This window comes from Callithrix jacchus, chromosome 7 (assembly GCF_049354715.1).
Source record: "Callithrix jacchus isolate 240 chromosome 7, calJac240_pri, whole genome shotgun sequence".
Classification (NCBI taxonomy): domain Eukaryota; kingdom Metazoa; phylum Chordata; class Mammalia; order Primates; family Cebidae; genus Callithrix; species Callithrix jacchus.
The window spans coordinates 52625005-52649694 of record NC_133508.1 but is presented as its reverse complement, the minus strand read 5'-3'; the positions used below and the strand labels follow the sequence as shown (position 1 = coordinate 52649694).

The 24690-nt window shown below is 47.3% G+C and overlaps 1 protein-coding gene across 32 annotated transcripts in view; it reads right to left on the bottom strand.

Moving 5' to 3' along the window:
- The window catches only part of FHAD1 (forkhead associated phosphopeptide binding domain 1), a 148624-nt gene that overhangs the window by 89928 nt on the left and 34006 nt on the right, over positions 1 to 24690 (bottom strand). For 31 of the 32 annotated variants that reach the window (XR_013519807.1, XR_004745736.3, XR_008482586.2 and 28 more), the window contains 4 exons: positions 19168 to 19435; positions 13982 to 14091; positions 9095 to 9331; positions 3463 to 3586 (listed from right to left, as the gene is read on the bottom strand). Coding sequence is in view for 27 of the 32 variants with exons in the window: in XM_035307802.3 (XP_035163693.3) it covers positions 3463 to 3586; positions 9095 to 9331; positions 13982 to 14091; positions 19168 to 19435 (739 nt within the window). In the remaining 5 variants the exon portion in view is untranslated. Of the gene's footprint in view, positions 1 to 3462; positions 3587 to 9094; positions 9332 to 13154; positions 13266 to 13981; positions 14092 to 19167; positions 19436 to 24690 lie in introns of those variants that run through there. The other variant, XM_035307823.3, reaches the window with a different exon arrangement.

Below are 24690 nucleotides of genomic sequence, written 5' to 3'. Positions count from 1 at the left end.
TTTAGAGGACGTGACAGCAATAGCTCCTGTAACCTCGTGAGAGACCCTGAGCCAGACGAAGTCACTCCCAAGTTCCTGAACCACAGAAAGTGGTTGAAATAAACATATCTGTTGCTTTTTGGGATAACTTGTTATGCAACAGCAGATAGCCAATACAGTATTGTATTATCACATCGAGAAAAAGTGAGAAGAAGGGTGCATAGATGCAGTGGTTTTGGATTATAGGGTCCTTTTCTTAGAAAAACATTCATCCCAGTTTTATTGCTGGGTATCGATCAAGAATCAATCTTTACTGCACAATCAAGAATGTGTAATAAGGAACAACATGATTCAGAATTTTATGTAAAAATGAGTTTTGTCCCAGGACATAGCTAAGTTCCTTGGAGACAGACTGCACTCTCTGGGGCTTCGCTGCATGCTTTGCTGGGTGGGACCAGTGCGGCCTTTTCTCTAGAATGAATTTGGCTCAAGTCTCTCCCACATGCCCTGTGTCATGTAAGCTTTCCCCATTCTGGATGGTGGGAGAGAGTGAGCTACTCTCAGGCCCACGTGGGCTTCGAGTTGGTTCCCTCTGCTCCTCCAGAGTGGTTCCTTCCCCACCCACATGCACGTGCTGATTATGCCTGGCTCTGCTGAAAAATTGAGGGGGACCCTCTGAGATCTCCGGGGTGCTCTCCATGCAGCACCTTCCTGCCTGGCACTGCTAGCCCCACCAGCAAACTCAAGCTGTGCTGGCTTCTCCACCCCCAGCTCCTCAAGTCCAGCCGACTCCTGGGCTCCATCTGGCTTCCCCTCCCTGCTGTGGTCTGGAAACTCCAGCACAAGCTGGGGGCAATCACTGGTTTTATCTTGTCTGTTTCCACTTCCTCCCAGATCACTGTCACTTGCTTCTTGGGGCCAAGATATGGAAACCATTATTTCAGATGTTTTTTCTGTCTTATTTGTTTGTTTGTTTCAGACAGGTGAGGAAATCCAGTCCCTGTTCCTCTGTCTGCCTCTTATGTTGTGTTGGCTTCTGTGAGCCTGGGTCACTGAGTGGTTACAGTGACCAAAGCCCCTACTGACCCACGATGGGCCCAAGGCAGAAGCAGGAAATGGACCTGTCTACTGTGAGCTACTGAGACTTGGGGGACTGTTTGTCACTGCAGCATAACCCGTCCTAGTGCTTCTCAAGCTGGAGTGTGCACATGCAGCAGCCGGGGGCTTGCTAAATGAAGTTTCTGATCGGAAGGTCAGGAGCAGGGCCTGAAATTCCGAGTTTCTCACAAGGGTCCAGGTGATGCTGATGCTGCTGGTCCGGGGACCATACCTGGAGTCGTGAGAGTGTAGTGCATCCCAGGCCATGCCCAAGCCCAGGTCTGTCCACCTCCCTGATTAGAGAAGCAGTGTCTCAGACAGGCTTGCAGCATGGATGGGGTGTGATGGGCAGATGCCAGGGAGGAAGGCAGGGCCCAGCAAGATGCCCCTTATATGCTCAGTGCCCAGAGCAGCCCTGCCTATAGGATGTGCTCACAAGTATCCAAGAATATTGCATGTTAGGGAAGAGCAGAAGTAGAAGTCTGGAGTGGGGAGGAGACTGCAGAGTGAGGCAGAGGGAAAGCCAGGATCAGGGGGCCGGGTCCTGTAGGGACAGCGATTGTGCTTGGGTCACACTAGGCTCAGCTTTCACAGCCGCAGGCACGTTTCCTGTTGTGCAGGGATTTTGGGAGCAATATGCCCAACGCAGACTCATTCTCTGCCCACCCATCTGCTTTCCTCTCTTCCCCCTTTCTCTGTCAATGGCCTCATGATCTGCAAGTCTCTAGACATGTCATTTTCTGCCTTAAAAACCAAATGCACCCCATCACACTTAGAAGAAAACCTGAACCCCTCCCCTGTGTTGTGGCCCCAGCTCTGCCCTGACCCCACTGGGTCCCACAGCCCTGGTTCCCTGACCCAGCCACACTTGCCCACACTTGCCGGCAGCTGCTCTGACATTGCAGACTGGTCCGGCCTCAGGGCCTTTGCACTGTGCTCTGTGCCTGGCACACCATTCCCAGGGGCCTCCCGACAGTCCCTCCCACCTCCTCAGAGATATCCCTACCCAGACACTAAGCCGGGGCAGGGGGTCGTGTCCAATCTTTTGGCTTCCCTGAGCCACGCTGGAAGAATGGTCTTGGGTCATGCATAAAATAAACTCATTCTAACAATAGCTGATGAGCTAAAAAAAAAAAAATCACACACAAATCTCATGACATTTTAGGAAAGTTTATGAATTTGTGTCAGGCCCCATTCAAAGCTGTCCTGGGCTGTATGTGGCCCACAGGTCGTGGGCTGGACAAGCTTGCACTAAGCTATTTGCCTTCACTTCACCCCCGCACCCAAGTGCTTCACCACCACGGTGCCCAGCTTTATTTCCTCTGGAGCACTGACCTCTCTCTGGTATGGGCTTGTTCATTTATCTGTGTACTTCTTATTATCTGTCACCCTCTCCCAAGTGTGAGCCCCATGAGCAGAGGGATCTTGACTGTTTGCTCCAGGCTCTCTCTCCCTAGTGCCTAGAACAGTGCCTGGGGTCTAGCAGGTGCTCCACAAATGTGTTGAATGATAGCCAGGCACGGTGGCTCACACTTGTAATCCCAGCACTTTGGGATGCTGAGGTGGGCAGATCACAAAGTCAAGAGATCAAGCCCATCCTGGCCAACATGGTGAAACCCCACCTATACTAAATATACAAAAATTAGCTAGGCATGGTGACAGGCACCTGTAATCCCAGCTGCTTGGAAGGCTAAGGGAGGAGAATCTCTTGAACCCAGGAGGCAGATATTGCAGTGAGCCGAGATTGTGTCACTACATTCCAGCCTGGCGACAGAGCGAGATACCGTCTCAAAAAAAAAAAAAGAAATGTTATGAATGAACGAATAAATGAATGTATCCAGGCTAAGAAATAGCTATGTCTGGCAAGGGTGGGCCATGAATTGGCTGCCCCATTCCCCAATCGAGTCCTTGAGTATCCGGCTACCTCTCAGCAAAATGCTTTGGCTCAGGCCCCAGTCTACCAGTGTGAGATGGGTAAGAGGCTGGGTGCCTTAAACGGGCAGCCCCATTTTAGCCACATTCTAGTTTGCATTCACAGCAAACTGGCTCATGGGACTGCCTGAGTCACAGCCTGTCCTGTGTGTTTCCTGGTGAGGTCCATGCTCAGCAGGCCTTTTAGCTAAGAGATAACGTTTGCTCAAATATTTATCAAGGGCTGACTCCAAACCAGGCCACAGGCTAGGAACTGGATGGCACATAAACCTTTCCTGAGAACAAACTCAAATTCATGGACAGGAATTGCCTAAAGGTCTGCTGAGAAGAATTCTGAGGCTGCAGCCAAGTTCAGTAACAAGAAGTACGCAGTTGATTGGTGATGTCTGGTGTGGTCAAGAACATGGGGGGCAGGAGTGGCAGCTCCCAGGCCCAACTACAGCAAGGGCTCACCTGATGCGATAGTGTTGTCCCTCTTTAAATTTTCACCCTCATTCTTCAGGGATGTGATTTCTGAGTTCCGCCCGGACAGGGTCTGGCACAGCACCTGGCTGTAGCCTTTCTGTAGGGCAGTGATCTGTGGGAGGAGGTGGCACAGTCAGAGGCGGGCTGGCCCAGTCTGGGAAACACACAGGTACTTCTCACAAGCTGGACGGAAAGGTTCAGATTGATTTTTGGCTGGGGTGTTGGGGAAACCAAGCTTTTTAGTTTTAACTAGTGGAAGGGACAGGGGAGGGCCTGTTCCTTCAAGGACCACTGCTTCCTATGTCATCAGAACATGAACCTTATCTTTGTGTCACTGGGATACCTGGTTCCTTATTGTGCCTTCCAATGACCTTTGGACTCTCAGCCATAAGCAGACCACCTGTTGGTTCCAGGTCGCCCAGTACTGACTGAATATGGAGCAAAGTTCAAGAGAGGGAAGCAGGTTATAAAATTAATTCCCTCAAATGACAGCAATAGTTTATATCTCATAGAACACTCTAGAGCTTACAAAGCACACTCACAGACACTATGGCAATAGAGCCTCATGGCCTCCTCACAGGAGGCTCCTGAGAATGCTCCTGTATGAGTCTGTTTTCATGCTGCTGATAAAGACATACCCGAGGCTGGGAGAAAAGAACTTTAATTGGACTTACAGTTCCTCATGGCTGGGGAGGCCTCAGAATCATGGCAGGAAGTGAAAGGCACTTCTTACATGGCGGCAGTAAGAGAAAATGAGGAAGAAGCAAAAGCGGAAACCTCTGATAAACCCATCAGATCTTGTGAGACTTATTCACTATCACAAGAACAGCATGGGAAAGACCGGCCACCATGATTCAATTACTTCCCCTGGGTCTCTCCCACAATATGTGGAATTTCTGGGAGATACAACTCAAGTTGAGATTTGGTGGGGACACAGCCAGACCATATCAGCTCCCATTCTGCAAGTGAGGAAATCAAGACTCAGAGGGGTGAGCTCACTTGCTTGGGATTGCACGGATCAGTTGGTGGTAGAGCCACCATCCAAATCCAGGCTTTGGTTGCGTGCTTCCAGTTCTTTCCATCTTATCAAGTGGCTCTAGGAACCACCATTAAGAACCAGAGGCCATAGAGCACCTAGGGACTCAGGAGCCAGGTGGCAACCTGCAAAATCTGTATCTGCATGAAAATAGGGAGGACACCAATTCTGACCATTTTTTAAATTCTTTAAGTGGGTGCGGCGACAGTCATAATTTCAGGATTGTTGAAATTATTTAGTAAGTGCATACATGGAAGAGTACTCGGACCTTGCCTGGCTCACCACATAGATACTAGCTGTGATTATTTCATGGTGTGTCTTAGCTTCTGCTTTTCTTGCCTGTCTCCAGGAAGGTAGATTGATAATATTTTTGTGTGCATTTGTGAGCCTTGCCTAAAACACCAGTGTGACTCACTTAAAACACCAGTGTGACTGTCAATAAGAGGAGATGCAAGAATCCCTGCTAATCCTCACATCATGATGCAGGCATATCATAAGATATGACAGGGTGGGAGTGGGGGGACTCCAGCAATGCAGATATGGTGCGCTGTGCACCTGGCCACCAGGTGGCGCTTACAGTCTGTGTTTAGTGTCTGTCTCCGAAAACCGGCTATGACTCCGTGGTAGAATTAACAGAAACATTAAGGTTTAGGCCTGGCGCAGTGGCTCACGCCTGTAATCCCAGCACTTTGGGAGGCCGAGGCAGGTGGATCACGAGGTCAAAAGATCGAGACCATCCTGGTCACCATTGTGAAACTCCGTCTCTACTAAAAACACAAAAAAATTAGCTGGGCATGGTGGCGTGTGCCTGTAATCCCAGCTACTCAGGAGGCTGAGGCAGGAGAATTGCCTGAACCCGGGAGGCGGTGGTTGCGGTGAGCCGAGATCGCGCCATTGCACTCCAGACTGGGTAATAAGAGCGAAACTCCGTCTCAAAAAAAAAAAAAAAAAAAAATTAAGGTTTCACAATTTATACAGCTCATTTCATGCACGACTTACATTTTCCCTTGGGCATCTAATATTGGAGAAGGGGTGCTCACTAGAAGACGGAGGGACACAAGCTGCAATGTCCCCATGCTCTCCAAGGCTATACTTTTGCAGGTCTGACTTTGGAAATTTGGAGTAAAAAAAAATATTTCACCTCTTCTGTTCTCTGTGGGGACATGCAACTCCCCATAAAAAAGGTACTTGGAACTTAAAAAGAAACGTTACAGCTCTTCTCAGCTTAATGCTTTTGTTTGTATACCTGAGGCACAACACAGAGAAACTTCCAGAAGGGATGGGAAAACCCATCCCCCAAAGACTCCAGCGCTGTGTGACAGATAGGAAATGTTTCAATCTAAGCATCAGGGCTGTAGGATTTCAGACTGTGGGAAAACACCACGTAGTCATTAAACATCTTCATCAATTTCATGACCAAAATAAATATCCCTATTGTCTATAATTGGCATAAATCCCCGGGTATTTAGTGCCTGTTATACTGTGTAATAAAATGGGCACTGGGTCATAAGAAAGTTAATAGTGCTAGGAAGACTGATTGCTTCAAGATACGAATTCAGCTGCTAATCAGCACAGGCAGCACAGACCACATGGCACATTGTCTTGGGGTACTGTATTGGATCGAAGGGCTCTCTGAGAGCAGCAAATTGATAGGCACGCACTTTCAGGAGACCCGGGAGAACAAGTAATCAGAACAATAAATCAACCTGCCATGTGGCTTATACGTCTGCTCGAATGTTTTGTTGGCAATAAAATATTTAAGAGACTAAAATGTGAGCAGATGAAACTTGATTTGGATTCAAACCAAATGCATCCTTTATGTAAGAGATGCTTTGTTACAAAATGTCATCTTTCAGTTATGAGTCAAGATCAAGGTGGAGGAAGGAATATTAATAAGTCAGAGTAATTCTTTCTTTCTTTCCTTTTTTTTTTTTTGAGACAGACTCTCACTCTGTTGCCCAGGCTGGAGTGCAGTGGCACGATCTTGGCTCACTACAACCTCTACCTTCTAGGTTCAAGTGATTCTCCTGTCTCAGCCTCCCAAGTAGCTAAGATGACAGACACACACCATCACGCCTGGCTAATTTTTGTATTTTTTAGTAGAGATGGGGTTTCACCATGTTGGCCAGGCTGGTCTTGAACTCCTGACCTCAGGTGATCTGCCTGCCTCAGACTCCCAAAGTGCTGGGATTACAGGTGTGAGCCACCACGCCCAGCCACAGATTAATTATTTCTAGATAATTTCCTGGTGAAAAGACAAGTTTCCAGATAATGTGGGCACTTTAAACAATGCCCAATATGTGACTTGTGAACACAGACTCAAAGATATGTGACAATTACTCATCCTTAACCTTGTAGTCGGACAAGACTTCACTTAGTGCAGGAAAGCTCTGAAATGGGAGTTACTGAAGAACATGGAGATCTGGTTCCAAAACTGGGTTCAGATCAAGAGACAGCGGCTCCTCGATAAGTTAGAGACATGTCCAGGCAGCTGTCTGCAGCAGTCATTCCTATAGAACCAGCTCCCAGCTATGTTCTTTTTTTTTTTTTCTTGAGATGGAGTCTCCCTCTGTTGCCCAGGCTAGTATGCAGTGGTGCAATCTCAGTTCACTGCAACCGCCACCATCCAGGTTCAAGTGATTCTCCTGCCTCAGTCTCCTGAGTAGCTAGGTACAGGCATAATTTTTTGTATTTTTTTAAGTAGAGATGAGGTTTAACTGTGTTAACCAGGATGGTCTCGATCTCCTGACCTTGTGATCTACCCGCCTCGGCCTCCCAACATGCTGGGATTACAGGCATGAGCCACCTCGCCTGGCCAGGACCAGCTACTTTCCTTGTTCTTTCAAAAACAGGTCTGAAGGAGGGTCACTGCTTTAATATTAGGGCATATGTTTGTCTCTCTTCTTGTCTACTCTGCCTCCCTCATCGGAACACACTGTAGGAAGACAAGGATCAGGTCAGCCTTGTTCTCTGCCGAATTCCCAGAGTCCAGAAGAGGGTTTGGCACTGAGTAGTCACTCAACAAATATTTGAATGAATGAATGAATGAACGAATGAATAGACGCTGTCCTATTCTAGAAGGTAACTACGTCTAGCCCTTGCCCTTGCGGAGCTTATAGTCCCTAAAAGACTCTCCTAGGTTCACCATGTCTACCCTAGGGTTTTTTCCAGGGCTTAAACTGTGCACCCTGAATTGCGTTACGGAAGGGAGAGGCCAAAAGCAGTGAATCAGCGAACAGAGGCCCAAGGGACAACCACAGTTTAAGCAGCATGATGCACTGAGGGTGAAATTCACCAGTGGTCCGTTTCTCTTTTAACAACTTTGTTGAGATATAATTGATATACAATATCACTGGTCAATTTTAAAGTTAAAATAAAAAGGAATACGAATCAAGTTTCAAGAGAAGGGAACATGACTGGTAAATTCAGAAGTTCCAGGTGAAGAATTTTGGTTTGATGAAACTTCCTGTAAGTGAACCAGTAACTAACTGCCTTCGGGGTTCCTTCTCCCCACTTAGCTAACTGCCCATAGCTCTCCCTGGCTGGGGCTGGATTGGGGTGAGAAGCAATCACTGAAGTGACAGCATTGTGGGGAAATAGGAAATCGGGGTGACAACATGGGGTCTACAAGGAAGCGGACCTGAGTTCAAAGTGCACCACCACCTCTCACGTGCTGTGCAAGCTGTAAGCAGTTCCCAGGTGTCTCTGGGCCTGACTTAAGACTTTTTTCTTTTTCTTTTTGAGACAGGGTCTCACTGTCACCTGCCTCAGCTTCCCGAGTAGTTGGGATAATTACAGGTGTGCACCACCATACCTGGCAAATTTTTATATTTTTAAAATTTTGTATTTTTAATAGAGACACAGTTTCACCATATTGGCCAGCTGGTCTTGAACTCCTGACCTCAAGGGATCTGCCAGCCTCAGCCTCCAAAAGTGCTGGATTACAGGCATGAGCCACCATGCCCAGCCTGGGCCTGCCTTAGATTCTTCATCTGTAGAATGATGTGTCAGAGGATTGTGAGGTTTAAATAAACAAGGGCTGGGCGCAGTGGCTCACCCCTGTAATCCCAGCACTTTGGGAGGCTGAGGCGGGTGGATCACCTGCGATCAGGAGTTCAAGACCAGCCTGACCAACATGGAGAAACCCTGTCTCTACTTAAAATACAAAATTAGCCGGGCACGGTGGCACATGCCTGTAATCCCAGCTACTTGGGAGGCTGAGGCAGGAGAATCACTTGAACCTGGTAGGCGGAGGTTGCAGTGAATTAAGATTGCACCATTGTACTCCAGCCTGGGAAACACGAGCGAAACTCCATCTCAAAACAATAATAATAATAGTAAATAAATAAGTTAAAGTGCTTTGCACTAGTTCGTGCACATGGCTGGTGCTGAACAAATGCGGATCTTGTTCTTACCATGCTAGGAAACTTCCAAGTCTCTCCGCCTTGTGGATTTGTGTTCTTAACCACCATACTCCACTGACCGCCCGTTCCCTAATTCTGGGTGGCTCACCTTGGTTGGTACTCCTGGGGCCTCCTGGGCCTTGGCCTGAGAGCCATGCTGTACCTCTTGGGCTCCACCCACCTGGCTTTTCAAGCTCTGGATCTCTTTCTGTTTGGCGTCGATGTCTTCATCCAGAACCTGACACTTCTGCGCGATCTCCCGCTCAGTCTGCCTGGCAGTGGAGGTCTCCGACAGCTTCTGACTCAGCTCAGCCACTTCGTTCTGCAGGTTTGCTATTATGACGTCTTTGTATTTGGATTCAATTTCATAATCTGAGAGACGGCTGATCTCTTTTCCCAGCAGCAGAATTATTTCATCCTGGGTGGAGATCAGATGGGAAGCATACTAGGTGTAAGGCTGAGCCCATTAAAAAAAAGGTAGGGGATGGGCACAGTGGCTCACACCTGTAATCCCAGCACTTTGGGAGACTGAGGCGGGTGGATCCCCTGAGGTCAGGAGTTTGAGACCAGCCTGGCCAACATGGTGAAACCCTGTCTCTACTAAGAATAATTAGCTGGCATGGTGGTGGGCACCTGTAATCCCAGCTAATTGGGAGACTGAGACAGGAGAATCGCTTGAACCTGGGAGGCAGAGGTTGCAGTGAGCCGAGACCACGCCATTGCACTCCAGCCTGGGGGACAGGGGTGCAACTCTGTCTCAAAAAAAAAAAAAAAACAGGTAGGAAAATTATAGTGTAATTCTTTTGGGAAAGTGAGAGCAGGCAGGCAGGGAAAAGGCAGACTTTGGGGTTCTCTTTGTCACTTGGAAACTCATAGAGACCAGAGTTTGGTTAAAATGTCTACTTGCATATAGACTCCTATAATGCATGTGCATACCTTAGAGGGACAGAAACTTTCCTTTCCCCTAAAATTACACTTTCACATTAAGAAACACCAACCTGCTTGGGAATTTTTGTTGCCAGAAAGTTTATTTATAATATTGTTAGGAATTAACTTACCAGGCCTCAGTCCAGCATCTGGGGACGAAGGAAAGGTAATTAAGGAAATGACTCTATTCACCACGTTCTGCCTGTAACGGGGCTGTTTAACTTTACACATTGAATACATTCTGAAACAGCTTTTCCTCTTTCCCCTCTTCTGTAATTCCCTGCCTCTTTTGGTTATTCACATAAAAATTTATTCCAGGTAACCGAGTCATGAAAAATAAATGAGAGGGGAACGGTGATTTATGTGCGTAGGCTCTTGTAAACTTCAGGCTGGAAAAAACTTTGAGCTTGGCAGGCTATACCCACAGGTGTCGTTAACCCAGTCCTCCATCTCTCCAAAAGAAAAAGCACTGTAGCCGAAGAATGTTAGGTTTCCCAAAAAAGGGGGGAAAAAATCCCTCAAACTTCTCACCAGAACTCATCAATAAAATATCAGGAGGACTGAAAACCAAAATTCCCTGATGTGTTCCATAGGCAGCTAGTTCCTGATCAGTTACTTTGAGAGGAAACCCTGCTCTCCATGCAATTTTCTGCTGGTTGGAAGGAAGCAGGTGGGCAGTTTCTAGACCTACCACGGGGAGCTTGACCTTCCAGGTTTTGGCCATGATGGAGCCCACTGCTGCCTGGGGTCTGTTTCTGGGTCCCTGTGCGTACTTGTGGAAATAATGTTGAAGGTCAGCCTCAAACAGATTCCATGCTCTGAGCAGCCCCTTGCTTCATCCAAGGAGTTACCCAACAGCTCCATTTCCAGCCAGGTGCTTGTTCAGCATCCACACAACAAATGTGTATTGAGTGTGTGCCACGCTCATGCTGGGCGCTGAAGTATAGAAGGCTCCAGCTCATGGTGCACAGCTATGGTTCCTGCCTTTCTGGTGAGGACCCTGTGACTTCCTTGAGGGAGCGCCCCCTACATGGTCTTGGTGGAAGGGTTAGTGATGTGCAATAATCCTTCCTGTCCCACCTGCCATGTGCACATGACCCAGGCTGGTCAACCGGCATTTTCTCAGAGATTTCATGTATTACTTACAAGAGGAAGAAGCTCTTGCTTCCTTTAGGATCATAAACTTTAAACGGAACTTCAGTTTGTCTACAGTCATGTTTTCCAACATAAGAAGCCAGTCTGCCGCAGAAAGCAAAACTATTAGGGAAACAGTAGAGAAACTGACAGCAAGGAGCAGTCTGATCATTTCAGCTCCTGGATCCAGGCATGCCTGAAGCTGGTTGGCCTTTACATTTTCCAATAAGATAAGCCAGAAAATGTTTTTATTCTTTTTTTTTTTTTTTTTTTTTGAGACAGGGTCTTGCTCTGTTACCCAGACTGGAGAATAGTTGTGCAATTACAGCTCACTGCAGCCTTGATCTCCTGGGCTCAAGTGATTCTCCCACCTCAGCCTCCCTGGTAATTGGGACTACAGGCAAGGTCCACTATGCATGGCTAAGGTTTTTTTTTGTTTTTTTGCAGAGATGGAGTCTTGCTATGTTGCCCAGGCTGGTCTTGAAATCCTGGGCTCAAGTGATCCTCCTGCTTGGCCTCCCAAAGTGCTGGGATTACAGGCATGAGCCACTGCCCAGCCTATTTTTTCTTAAACCAATTTGTTTATTATCACTTGCACTTGAAGGAGTCCTGGTAAGTCCGGGCATAAATAGTTCATAACTAGTAAAAATTTAGAAATGTGGTTGCATCTTAGCTCCAGCTTAACAACTGTGGTGGATCAAAAATGGCTACAAATACTTTGCAGCTTCTGCCATCAAGCAGTGGAGTCTATTTTCCCAGCCCCTAAATCTAGCCTGGCCCGGTGATCTGCTTTGACCAACAGAAAGTGACAGAAGCGATGCTGAGTGGTCTCCAGGCAAGTTCTTAAGAGGCTGTACAGCTTCTGTCCAGGCCCTCTGGAAACCCAGAGGCCACTATACTATGAGGAAGCCGGGATGAAGAACCATGTGCAGAGAGGGCTCACAATTCCAGGTGTCCTTTAGTGGCGAGATTTTGGTGCACCATCACCCAAGCAGTATACACTGTACCATATTTGTAGTCTTTTATCCCTCGTCCCCTTCCCACTCTTCCCCGCAACTCCCCAAAGTCCATTATCATTCTTACGCCTTTGTGTTCTTATAGTTTAGCTCCCACATATCAGTGAGAACATACAGTGCTTGGTTTTCCATTCCTGAGTTAACTCACTTAGAATAGTAGTCTCCAATCTCGTCACTGCAAATGCTGTTAATTCATTCCTTTTTATGGCTGTGTAGTATTCCACTGAATATATATATCATAGTTTCTTTATCCACTCATTGATTGCTGGGCATTTGGGTTAGTTCCATGATTTTGCAATTGTGAACTGTGCCACTATAAACACGCGTGTGCAAGTATCTTTTTCGAATAACGACTTCTTTTCCTCTGGGTAGATGCCCAGTAGTGGGATTGCTGGATCCCGTGGTAGTTCTACTTTCAGTTCTTTAAGGAATCTCCACACTGTTTTCCACAGTGGTTGTGCTAGTTCACTCCTGTAACCAAATACCACCTGTACCCCAATAACTTATGGAAAATTAAAAAAAAAAACTAATAAAAACTCTATAAAAACTTCAAAAAAATAAGATAAATAAATCTGTCTATGGGAAGAAATTAAAACAAACAAACAAACAAAAAAACCAATTCCAGGTGTCCCATTCAAGGTCCCCGACGTGAGAATGAGGCCTTCTGAGACCATCAGCCCCTGCCATGCCACCAGCTGACTGCAGTTGCCTGAGTGAAGCCAGAAGACACTAGCAGGAAATCTTCCAAGGCAACTCATAGAATTGTGGGAAATCAATTGCTGGGTTTTTTTTTTTTTTTTTTTTTGAGACAGAGTCTTGCTTTGTTGCCCAGGCTGGGGTGCAGTGGCGTGATCTCGGCTCACTGCAACCTCTGCCTTCTGGGTTCGAGCAATTCTCTTGCCTCAGCCTCCTGAGTAGCTGGGATGACAGGCATGTGCCACCACACCCAGCTAATTTTTTTTGTATTTTTTTAGTAGAGACGGGGTTTCACCTTATTGGCCAGGCTGGTCTCGAACTCCTGCCCTTGTGATTCACCCACTTCAGCCTCCCAAAGTGCTGGGATTACAGGTGTGAGCCACCACGCCCGGACTAAATTGCTGTTTTAAGCCACTAACTTTCAGGCCAGCTGGTTAACTGACAGAGCATCCAAACCTGGCTTCTCACCTTACTCAACATTGCTGTAGATTCCTGGACATGTCACTCCCATGTGTCAGGAGCTCCAGGTGGTTCTGCTTCTTGTGAACTCTGAGAATTGCTGCAGGCTCAGGCCCTGATCTTTAGGGGAAGCAAGGCATGGTTGGACTATTGCTTTTAGTATTAGGTTGGTGCAAAAGTATTCAATTATAATACAATTTTCAGGTTGTGGCTAACGGAGGTGAAATCAACCTGGATCCATCCTCACCAGGTTTGCTGACATTCATCTGTTCTGACCTGTCTCTCTCCCTGTCTACACATCTCTGGTTCTTTAACAAGTCTTTCTCATTTGCTCAGCCATCTCTGACTTCAGCTCTCACTTCCTCCTGCTAGGGAGGTTAATTCAGGTCTGTTTAACTTTGAAGCTGGTGATGGAAGAGTGGTGGATTCCATCACCAGTTTAGAAGCTAACCAGACCTGGGTTGGAATCCCAATTCTGCCCCTTGTACTATGCAACTTTCGGCAAATTACTTAACCTCTCTGAGCTCCAGTTTCCTCACTGTTAAGTGAGGGTGATAAAAAAATCTATTTTGAAGGCAGCAAAGATTAAATGAATGAATGAATGTCAAGTGCACAGGATGCAGTCTAGCTCACAGTAGGTGCTTAATAAACAGTGGTTGTGGAGGTCGTAATTTAGAAGAAAACAGTTGGTTGAATGTCTTGGGAATAAGAGGTGGTTTCCTGGAAGCAGGATAAGGGCACTTCTGGGCCACAGAAGAGAACAGGCCTTGGCGAGTTGAGAACAGGCAGCAGCACCTGCTGCTGCAGCTCCGCCCCTCCCCAGGCCCCTTCCTCACCTTGTCCTGCTGGGCCAGGTCCTGCTCCATATAAATCTCTGCGGTGGGAACTGCCCCAGGAATCCCCTCGGCCACTGACTGTTCCGACGGTTTCATGGCATTGGTCCACACTAAGGCGTGAGATGAGCAGAGAGCACAAAAGACATCATGAGTTTCACTGAGGCCTCAAGAATATGTTCGCATTAGCCTTCCTGTTTGTTTCTCCCCAGAGACTGCCATTTTATGTAATTTAAAATGACACAGTGCTATGTGTGCGCTCACTGAAAAGCAGTGAGAGCATCACAGAAGGGCTAGAAAGAGAAAGGGCCACCCCATTCCCTCCTCCTGCGCTAACTGTGCTGTCACCCACGGTCATGTGTCTCTTTCCAGACCTTTTTCCTGTGCCACAGAAGAGCTGGTGACTTCGGGCAGGTCATTTGATCTCTTTTAGCCTGAGTTTCCACACATACCGTTTAGGGGCATGAAGAGTCTCTATCATAAAGGGCTACTGTGAGGAGTGAATGAAACGTGAGGTCGAGCAGGGATCGGCAAACTACAGCCCTGGCTGGGGCTGAATCCAGCCCAGCGCCTGTGACGGAAGGGGCAGTTTTCCTGGAATGCAGCCACAGTTACTCATGTATGTATCATCTATGGCTGCTTTTGTGCCACAAACACAGAGCTGAGTAGCTGCAACACAGACTATATGGCCCACAAAGCCTTATTTATATCTGGTTCTGTGATATTGGGATTTATAACAAGAAATAGATACAGCTGGGCCTCCGTATGTGTGGGCTCCACATTTGTGCAGGCAACCAACTGTGGATTAGAAATATATATATATATATATATATATATATATATATATATATATATATATATATATACATTTTTTTGTGACAGAGTTTTGGTCTTGTTACCCAGGCTGCAGTGCAATGACGTGATCTCGGCTCACCGCAACCTCCGCCTCCTGGGTTCAGGCAATTCTCCTGCCTCAGCCTCCTGAGTAGCTGGGATTACAGGCACACGCCACCATGCCCAGCTAATTTTTTGTATTTTTAGTAGAGACGGGGTTTCACCATGTTGACGAGGATGGTCTCAATCTCTTGATCTCGTGGTCCACCTGCCTCGGCCTCCCAAAGTGCTGGGATTACAGGCTTGAGCCACCACGCCCGGCCAATATATATATTTTCTACATATATGTATATTTTCCACACACACACACACACACACACACACACACACACACATTTAGAGAAAGAGAGACAGACAGAGAGGGTCTTGCTCTGTCATCCAGGCTAGAGTGCAGTAGCATGATCATGGGTCACTGTAGCCTCGACCTTCTGGGCTCAACTGATCCTTCCACCTCAGGCTCCCAAGTAGCTGGGACTACAGGTGCATGCTACCATGTTTGGCTAATTTAATTTTTTGTAGAGATGGGATTTTGCTATGTTATCCAGGCTGGTCTCAAACCTCTAAGCTTAAGTGATCCTCCTGTCTCAGCCTCCCAAAGTGCTGCGATTACAGGTGGGAGTCACCATGCCCAGCCAAAAATATATTTTTTAAACCCAATAAAAAATAACAATACAACAATAAAAATTCAGTATATCAACTAGAGACATGGCATTCATATCGTATTTTGTAAGTGAGGGATCTGAGGCACAGGGATGTCAAGAACTTGGCCAAGGTCCCGCAGCTGGTAAGTGTGGAGTTAAGATCTGAACCCAGGTTTGTCTGATTCAGAGCCTGTACTCTCAACCATTATGCAGTAAATGTATTGACCTTCATGATATAGTGTTAAATTTTAAAAAGCAGGATCCCAGTGTTAGGGTCAAACAATCCTGTTATTATCCCATTACTGAGAGTATATATAAATCAGGATGAGACCTTTAAAAACCACCTCATGCATTTCTGCTCTCCATTCTAATTCTTTCTCCCTCACCTGTATGGGCTTTGCCATTAAGATTTGGCCTTGGAGCTGTGACCTCACTGCCTGCTGGAGAAGGGCGAGCACCACCAAGACAGGGGGCCTTGACCAGGGCGATTCTGTCGCCGCCGGGGACATTTGGTATGTCTGCGGACAGTTTCGAGTATCACACCTTGAGTGAGGGGAGAACTGCTACAAGCATCTAGCGAGCAGAAGCCAGGAATGTTGCTAAACACTCAACAGTGCACAGGCTGGGCCAGACCTGGTGGCTCACACCTGTAATCCCAGCACTTTGGGAGGCTGAGGCGGGCTGGTCACTTGAGGACAGGAGTTCAAGACTGGCCTGACCAACATGGCAAAAATCCATCTCTACTAAAAATACAAAAATTAGCCAGGCATGGTGGTGGGCACCTGAATTCTAGACTCGGGGGCTTAATAACAGAAATTAATTTTCCTTTATTAAATTTTTAATTCTTTCTTTTTAAAATAGAGATGGGGTCTTGCTGTTTCCCCAGCTCGTCTTGAACTCCTGGCCTCAAGAAATATTCCTGCCTCAGCCTCTCAAACTGCTGGGATTACAGGGGTGAGCCACTGCACCTGGCTGAAACTGATTTTCTCGAGTTTTAGAGGTGTTGGCCAGGTGGCTTCTCCTGAGGCATCTCTCCTTGGCCTGCAGATGGCTGCCTTCTCACTATGTCCTCACATGGTCTTTCCTCTGGTGTTGCTTGTGTCCTAATTGCCTTCTCTCAGGAGGACAACAGATTGGATTAGGCCCCACCTAACGACCTCATTTTAACTTAGTTACCTCTTTAAAGGCATTCTCAGAGGGCCACATTGGCTCACGCCTGCAATCTCAGCCCTTTGGGAGGCTGAGGCAGGTAGGTCACCTGATGTCAGGAGTTCGAGACCAACATGGAGAAACCCCATCTCTACTAAAAATACAAAAATTAGCCAGGCGTGATGGTGGGTGCCTGTAATCCCAGCTACTCAGGAGGCTGAGGCAGGAGAATCACTTGAACCTGGGAGGCAGAGGTTGCAGTGAGCTGGGATTGCGCCACTGCACTCCGGCCTGGGTTACAGAGTGAGACTCGGTTTCAAAATGAAAGAAAGAAAGAGAGACGGGAAGGGAAGGGGAGAGGAGGGGAGGGAATGGGGGAGAAGGGAGCGGAGGGGAGGAGAGAGGAGGGGAGGGACGAAGAAAGGTAGGCATTCTCTAAATACAGTTAGGTTCTGTGGTACTGGGGATTAGGGCTTCAACATAGACATTTTGAGAGGACACAATTCAGCCATAACAGAGCTTCTACGTAACCAAGGCTACTGCAGAAATGATGGAGTTTGACTCCTGAGGCTGGATCTTAAGAGACATTGTGGCTGCTGCTTTTCTCTCTAGGACCACTCTTTTGGAGGAGGCTGGTGGCCATTTTATGAGGAGACTCAAGTAGCCCAGGAGAGGTGGCAGTGGTGAAGAGCTGAGGCCTCCTCCCACATGCATGTGCATCAGCTCCCCTGGAGATGTGTCCCCAGCCCCAGGCAGGCCTTCAGAGGGCTGCAGCTCTGGTCAAAAGCTTAATGCAAACCTCCTGAGAGTCCCTGAGCCACAGCCATCCTGCCAAGCTACTCCCAAATGCCCGACCCACAGAAATGATATGAGATAATGCATAGGGTTTCTGTATGTTTAGGCTGCTACATTTTAGGGTAATTGGTTATAAACTGGTAACTAATACACACTGTATGTTAATTTTACACAAAAAGACAAAAACTGTTGAACTCTAGTTGATGGTATACCTGCTAAATGTTTAGGCGGAAGTCTACAGCTGTAGGTAACTTATTTTAAAATGTATCCAAAATTGAGGTGGATTAATGAATTAACAGAATGTTTGATAGACAGATAGATATATATAATAAGAGTATAGCAAAATGGGTCAGGTGCGGTTGGCCGATGCCTGTAATCCCAGCACTTTGGGAGATCCAGGTGGGTAGGTCACTTGAGGTCAGGAGTTTGAGACCAACTTGGCCAACATGACAAAACCTCATCTCTACTAAAAATAAAAAAAATTAGCCAGGCATGATGGTACGTGCCTGTAATCCCAGCTATTTGAGAGGCTGAGGCAAGAGAATCGCTTGAACCCAGGAGGTAGAGATGGCGCCACTGTGCTCCAGCCTGGGCAACACAGCAAGGCTCTGTCTCAGAAAAGAAAAAAAGAGCATAGTATGGTGGATTTAGGTGGGGCCGGGGTCACTGCGATATTCTTTTTACTTTGCTGTATGTTTAAAAACTGTTCATGTTAAAATGTGGGTGGGAAATGGCTGAGGCCATTTTCATTGTAGGTGGCAGGTGTGTGGCGGTGCATTTGATGATGATGATGATGATGATGTGAACTGTGGAGACACAGTGCATTTACTCTTCCGTTTGCAAAGTCACAATAATAACTATTATTTTAGTGACTGAGGAAGCTGACTAGGTGAATGGTCTTGAGCAAGACCAGGGGAAGATGTGGAAGCTGCTGAGAGATACCTGGGGACTCGAGGGGTCTCGAGCTGGGACAAAGAGGACAGAGAATGGATCTTGGTGCCAGAGGCCATGGGGGAGCTCTGGGAACCATGCCTGGGACTAAACGGACCAGCTCTTCTGCCGGTGAGGCTGCTGAGGCCAAGAGGACAGTGACAGATGAGGTTTCCTTCCCAAGTACCATGAGGCTTTCAAGGGGGTCAGTGGGGAAGGAAGGAAACCCTGAAGGCTGTGTGTGTCCCAAAGTGACCAGGCTGTGACCGGGCCGTCACCGAGCTCGCCAGCCTTAAATGGGACTGAAAAACATGAGATTAGCTGGGACTGAATATATCTCCTCTGGGGAAGTCTTTTCCTTGATAGGCTTCAGTCTCCCCTCACTTGTAAAATGGTGGTAAAATATTTTAAAACCTCCTAGGGCTGTTGGGGCAAAGGGGATTACAATTACTAATATACTTGCACATCTGAGTCAAACCAGATCGCGGGACACACTCATGTACACACGCACAGAGGTGCGCACCCACTGCGGGCGTACTGGTGTGTGTGTATTGACACAGCACGGAGGCTGGAGGAACCAGAGTCAACAGAGAGACCTTGGGGATAAAGATTATGGCTGATTTTTAACTGTTTCTTACTTTCTGCTTCTTCTGAATTTATTGTTATTTTTTACAATTGAACATGTTCCACTTTTAGAATCAAAACGTAAGGCAAAACCAAGACCCATCCATATGGCTGTGAATCCACCCCCAAGCCACCGATGGCAGCCCTGATGCTTACCTTGCTTGATGATGGGGGGCTTGCGGGCACCATCCACCATGAATGAGAACATCTCCTCTCTGGCGCTCACAGGCCGCCAGTGGGAGGCTGGGGGGACCATGGTAGGTCTGGGGAAGCCCTGGGACCAGCTCCTTTGCACTGGCACTGGCCGGATGCCCTGGTGGAAGGGGATATGTGGCGGTGGGGGGCCCTGGTTCGGTTGCTGTGTGGCACGAAGTGGGTGTGGCCCTGGCCATGGTGCTGGGCCCCTCATCCATGGGTAGGAGACCTGCAGGGGCAGAAAAGGGTCAGGGGAGGTTATGACCACCTGGGAGGGTCTCTATTCTTTTGCCCCAGCCACAGAATTGCTGCCTGAGGTCTTAGTTTATGAGTCACTTCCGGTCAGGCATGGTGGTACATACCTGTAATCCCAACACTTTGGGAGGCCAAAGTGGGAGGTTAGCTAGTTTAAGCTCAGGAGTTCTAGACTAGCCTGGACAACATGGCAAAACCCTGCCTCAACAAAAAATACAAAAATTAGCTGGGTCTTGTGGCCTGCACCTATAGTCCCAGCTACTCGAGAGGCTAAGGTGGGAGGATCACCTGAGCCCAGGAAGCTGAGGCTGCAATGAGCAGTGATAGCACCACTGCACTCCATCCTGGGCAACAGAATGAGACCCTGTCAAAACCAAACAAACAAAAAAACAATGAGTCACTTCCTCCAGGAAGCCTGCCTGGACTCTCCTCAAGTTTAGGACGGGGGTTCTTGCCTGGGCCACATGGCACATATCAACACCACCATTTAGTGAGTGTGTCCTTTACCCAGGCACCCTGCTGAAAGAGTCACCTGCGTTAACTCATTTAATACACTCGACACTCCGTGATGTCAACACTCAGAGGGCACAGGCTGGGCAAGGCCAAGTGACCTCCAACACCACAGATGTGGTACTGAGCCTTTGAGCCAGGAGAATGCCCCCTCTAAGAACTTTGCATGTATCTTTCTTACCGCTGTATCCACAGCCCCTAGAATAAACGCTTGGCTCATACCTAGTGGGTCCTCAAATGTTGGTTGAAATAACAGAACAAGCCAGTCACTGAGATTCCCAGCTCCCTGGGACTCCACAGCCTTTTCTCTTTCTGTTCACACTGTGGGTCTCTCTATCCCTCAGAGTTCAGAGCTCTGTGGTTGCAGGGACGTTGATTGTCTAATTCGCCTTTGCTTTTCCGCACCAGTACACCTGATTCTGGCAGAGGCCCTGGGGAAGATGTTGCAACTGCTTTCAGTGGAGAGCACGTCAAAATCCACCTAACCGTGGGCAAGCAAACCTGGAGTGGTGCTGACGCCTGGCTTTGCCGTGGATCAGTGCTTTAGTGGTGGTTTCTCCATGGTGCCTAGCGGGTGAATGATGCCATTGATGAGCTCTAGTACTTACTGCACCAAGCTATTGATTCCTCACCATGACCCTTTGTGTGAGGCTTCTTCTTATTCCTGTGTTAGAAGTGAGGCTTGGAAAGGTTAAGGAATTTACCCAGCGCAGGAAGTGGTGGACAGAGAACTGGGATCAAGATCTGATGGCCTCTTCCTTCTCTCTCTTTCTCTCTCCCCCCGCCTCTGTCTCCCAATTCTCTCGGCAGAAATAACACTTTCCAGGTAAGAGCTAAATTCAAAGAGTTTGCTTCCTAGGCAGGGTCTCATCCCTTTTTCCCAGGGCTCAGGGTTCTCCTTCTGTAGCCCAGAGAGAATATGAGCTCAGACACACACAATGAGGAACAGGACAGAATGTTTCCAAAATCAGAGCTCCGGCAGACAGCACTTCCTAGAACTTCAGCTGGGTTTTATTCAAGAGGAGGCCCCTCCACTCACTCAGGATTCTAATCTCCAAGCTCCAGTCTGTCTACAGCTGCTCAGGGATCCCATGTATTTCCCCACAAGACTCTTTCTTGGAGTGAGTGAGGAGTGTTCTGGGAAATAATGGCACCAAACTCCGATCAGCTGGTGATACATGGTTTGGCTGTGTTCTCACCCAAATCTCATCTTGAACTGTAGTTCCCACAATCCCCTTAGGAGGGCCTGGGAGGGACCTGGTGGGAGGTAATTGAATCATGGGCGTAGTTACCTCCATTCTGTTCTTGTGATAGTGAGTGATTTCTCATGAGATCTGATGGTTTTGTAAGAGGCTTTCCCATCCCCTCACTCTGAGCTTCTCCTTGCTGCTGGCATGTGAGGAAGCACATGTTTGCTTCCCTTCTGCCATCATTGTAAGTTTTCTGAGACCTCCCCAGCCCTAGGGAACTGTGAGCCAATGAAACCTCTTTCCTTTATAAATAACACACTTTCTGGTATGTTCTTATAGCAGTGTGAGAATGGGCTAATACATCTGGAGATACCCAGCCAGGCATTCATAACGACACTGGCCCACCTGAAATCTGTATTCAGGAGTGGGTCTGGGGAGAGTTCTAGAACTCTGTTATCGTACGTATAGTTTCCCATTTCTCTCCACTGTCAACATCTCAGCCTCTCCACCTACCCTCTCGTCCATTCTTTGGTTTCAGAAGCTGAGGCACTGTGCTTCTGCCCAGGGCTGACTTTGCCATCCATCCTATTCCTCCCCATCCTCGAGGCTGTCTTGCCTCACTCATTCCCGTTACCTTTTCCTATGGGTTTAGTAAGTATTCACTGAATGACTGGGCTGAAGGTGAGAGCAGGTAAACTCCAATGCAATTTACCTCAGCCTTCTAGAACACAAATGCTGAGATTATTGGTTGTGGTGGAGGAATCCACTTTCATGCTGGGACATTCGGTGGGCGGGGCTCTAAGGTAAGGGTGCCTCATGCCAACTAACTGCACAGGTGCTAAGGGGAGTGGCTGTGTCTCATGCCTCAAGGGCAACAGTTCTGCAGTGGCCAGGCCAGAACCCCTCAGCATCTATTGGAGACTGTGGGTAATCTCCCTCCTTCTCTCAGCTCATTATTGTGGGTGTGGCTAAGCATCAAACCATATTCACTGGCCATAGTGATTGGCCAGGGGTGAGGCATGTGATCCAATCAGAGCCAAGGAGACTAGGCTGGACACCAGGATCTCTAGCCACAGATACCTGAGGACTTGAGAATGTTGCCAGTACCAAGGAGTGCAGCCCAGACATTGAAAGAGGGAAGCTGAATGTCTTTTCTCCTTTTTTTTTTGAAACAAGGTCTCACTCCGTCATCCAGGCTGGAGTGCAGCGGCATGATCACAGCTCACTGCAGTGTAACCTTCAGGGCTCAGGTGATTCTCCCGCCTCAACCTTCCAGGTAGCTTGGACTACAGGTGCAGGCAACAAGGCCTAGCTAATTTTTGTATTTTTTGTAGAGATGGGATTTCACCATGTTGCACAGACTGGTCACAAACTCCTGGGCTGAAGTGATCCTCCTGCCTTAGCCTCCCAAAGTGCTAGGATTACACACGTAAGCCCTGACACACAGCCTGTTTTTATTTTTTAATTGTAAAAAACACACATAACAAAATTCTGTATCTTAAAACTTAGGCGTACAGTTCAGTATTTTTAAGTACATTGTAACTGCTGTGAAACAGATCTCCAGAACTTTTTCATCTTGCAAAAGTGAAAATTTATTCTTATGAAATAACTCTCCCTTCCCCTCTCCTCAGAGCCCCTGGTAACCACCATTCCCTTTCTATTTCTACGTATTTAGGTACTCTTTGTCCCTCATATAGCTGGATTCATACATTTGTCCTTTTGTGACTCATTTATTTCACGTAGCAAAATGTCCTTAGGATTCATCCATGTTGTAGCATGTGTCAGAATGTCCTTCCTTTTCATGACTCAATAATATTCCATTGTATGGACAGACCACATTTTGTATCCATTCATCTGTCATGGACACTTGGACTGCGTCCACCTCCTGTATACTGTGCATAATGAACAAACAGAGAAGATGGTTTTGAGCCCTGGCTCGCATTGCACCTGCACTAACTGCTCAGTACTGCGAGGATAGTTAGAGCTGTTTTTGGCATTTGCAGCCCCCACAGTGCTAATGAGAGGGTCTCTAAAGGGGCCGGCGCACCTTGTGTAAATGCAGCAAAGACTGCAGTCAGCTCTTTCAGTTGAAAAAAAAGAAGTTTTACTATGTTTGTTTTTAAATATTTATTTATTTGTTTGTTTGTTTCGTTTTTGAGACAGAGTTTCTTTCTTGTTGCCCAGGCTGCAGTGCAATGGCGTGATCTTGGCTCACTGTAACCTCTCCCTCCCAGGTTCGAGCGATTCTCCTGCCTTAGCCTCCTAAGTAGCTGGTATTACAGGCATGTGCCACCACAGTCGGCTAATTTTTTTTTTTTAAGTAGAGATGGGATTTCACCATGTTGGCCAGGCTGGTCTTCAACTCCTAACCTCAGGTGATCTACCTGCCTCAGCCTCCCAAAGTGCTGGGATTACAGGCGTGAGCCACTTCGCCCAGCCTTGTTCATTTGTTTTTTAAAAGTGTGTTGATTTAAGGTGGCTTTAGTTGGAAGGTAAACATCGGTCTTCTCTAGTTAACAGGCCTACTCTATCATAAGCAAGGTCAAGGTTTTCTCTGAAATTGCTGCTGGTAACTACAAGGAAACAGTGAGCGGGGAAAACAGACATAAGAAAAAGACTCCTGAAAAACTGGCTCCTGGCTGAGCTCACGTTAGAATGTACATGAAGTTTGGGGTCATGGTGTTATCAACAAGTCTGGCTTAGAAACATTAGTTTAAAAACACTTGCTAGTGCCTTCTTTCTTTCATTTCCTTCCCTTCCTTCCTTCCTTCCTTCCTTCCTTCCTTCCTTCCTTCCTTCCTTCCTTCCTTCCTTCCTTCCATTTCCATATGGTAAGTGGCATGGTGGTCTTTTCTTTGTTTATTTTTGAGGCAGCATGTGCTATTCCTGATTTCTTCCACACTGTCGCTAAAATAGCAGGTTGCCAACCACCTGCACCACACCCATAGCTGAATTTCTATCAGCTTGAACAAACACCCAACCAATAATGTCCTCAAGAACTCCAAATCCATTGTTTCTAGATGATCTCCTTGTGTCCTGTGTTATCACACTGACATCTGCTTCTGACACTGTCAAGGCTTCAGGGTGAGAAGGATACCCTAAAACACCAAAAGAGTTTGCACAGAGTCCCACAGGAACCATACATTCTTCCAGGAAGTCCTGGAGGCTGTGGACTTGCCCTTGAAGAGTCTGTCATGTTCTCTGCTATCTGCAATTGTTATCACTTGGCTTTGAACCACCAAGGAGAGAAGGCCCTAGGTGCTAGGCTGTGCTGTGCCCTTTGTATATGTGGCCTCATCTAATTATGAGAATAACTCTGGGGTAGGGGAGGCATTTTTACTCCTATTTTGTGGATTAAGGGGCAGAAGCTCAGTAAGGTTCAATGACTTGCCCAAGGCCCTGAAGCCTGGAAGTGGTGATGCTGTTTGACTCCAAAATCTGTGTTCTTAGAGCTTCTGGGTGATCTGAAGTCATGATTTACACTTGCTTTCCTTCCTTGCAAAAAGGGTTTTAGATGATTGGTTCATGA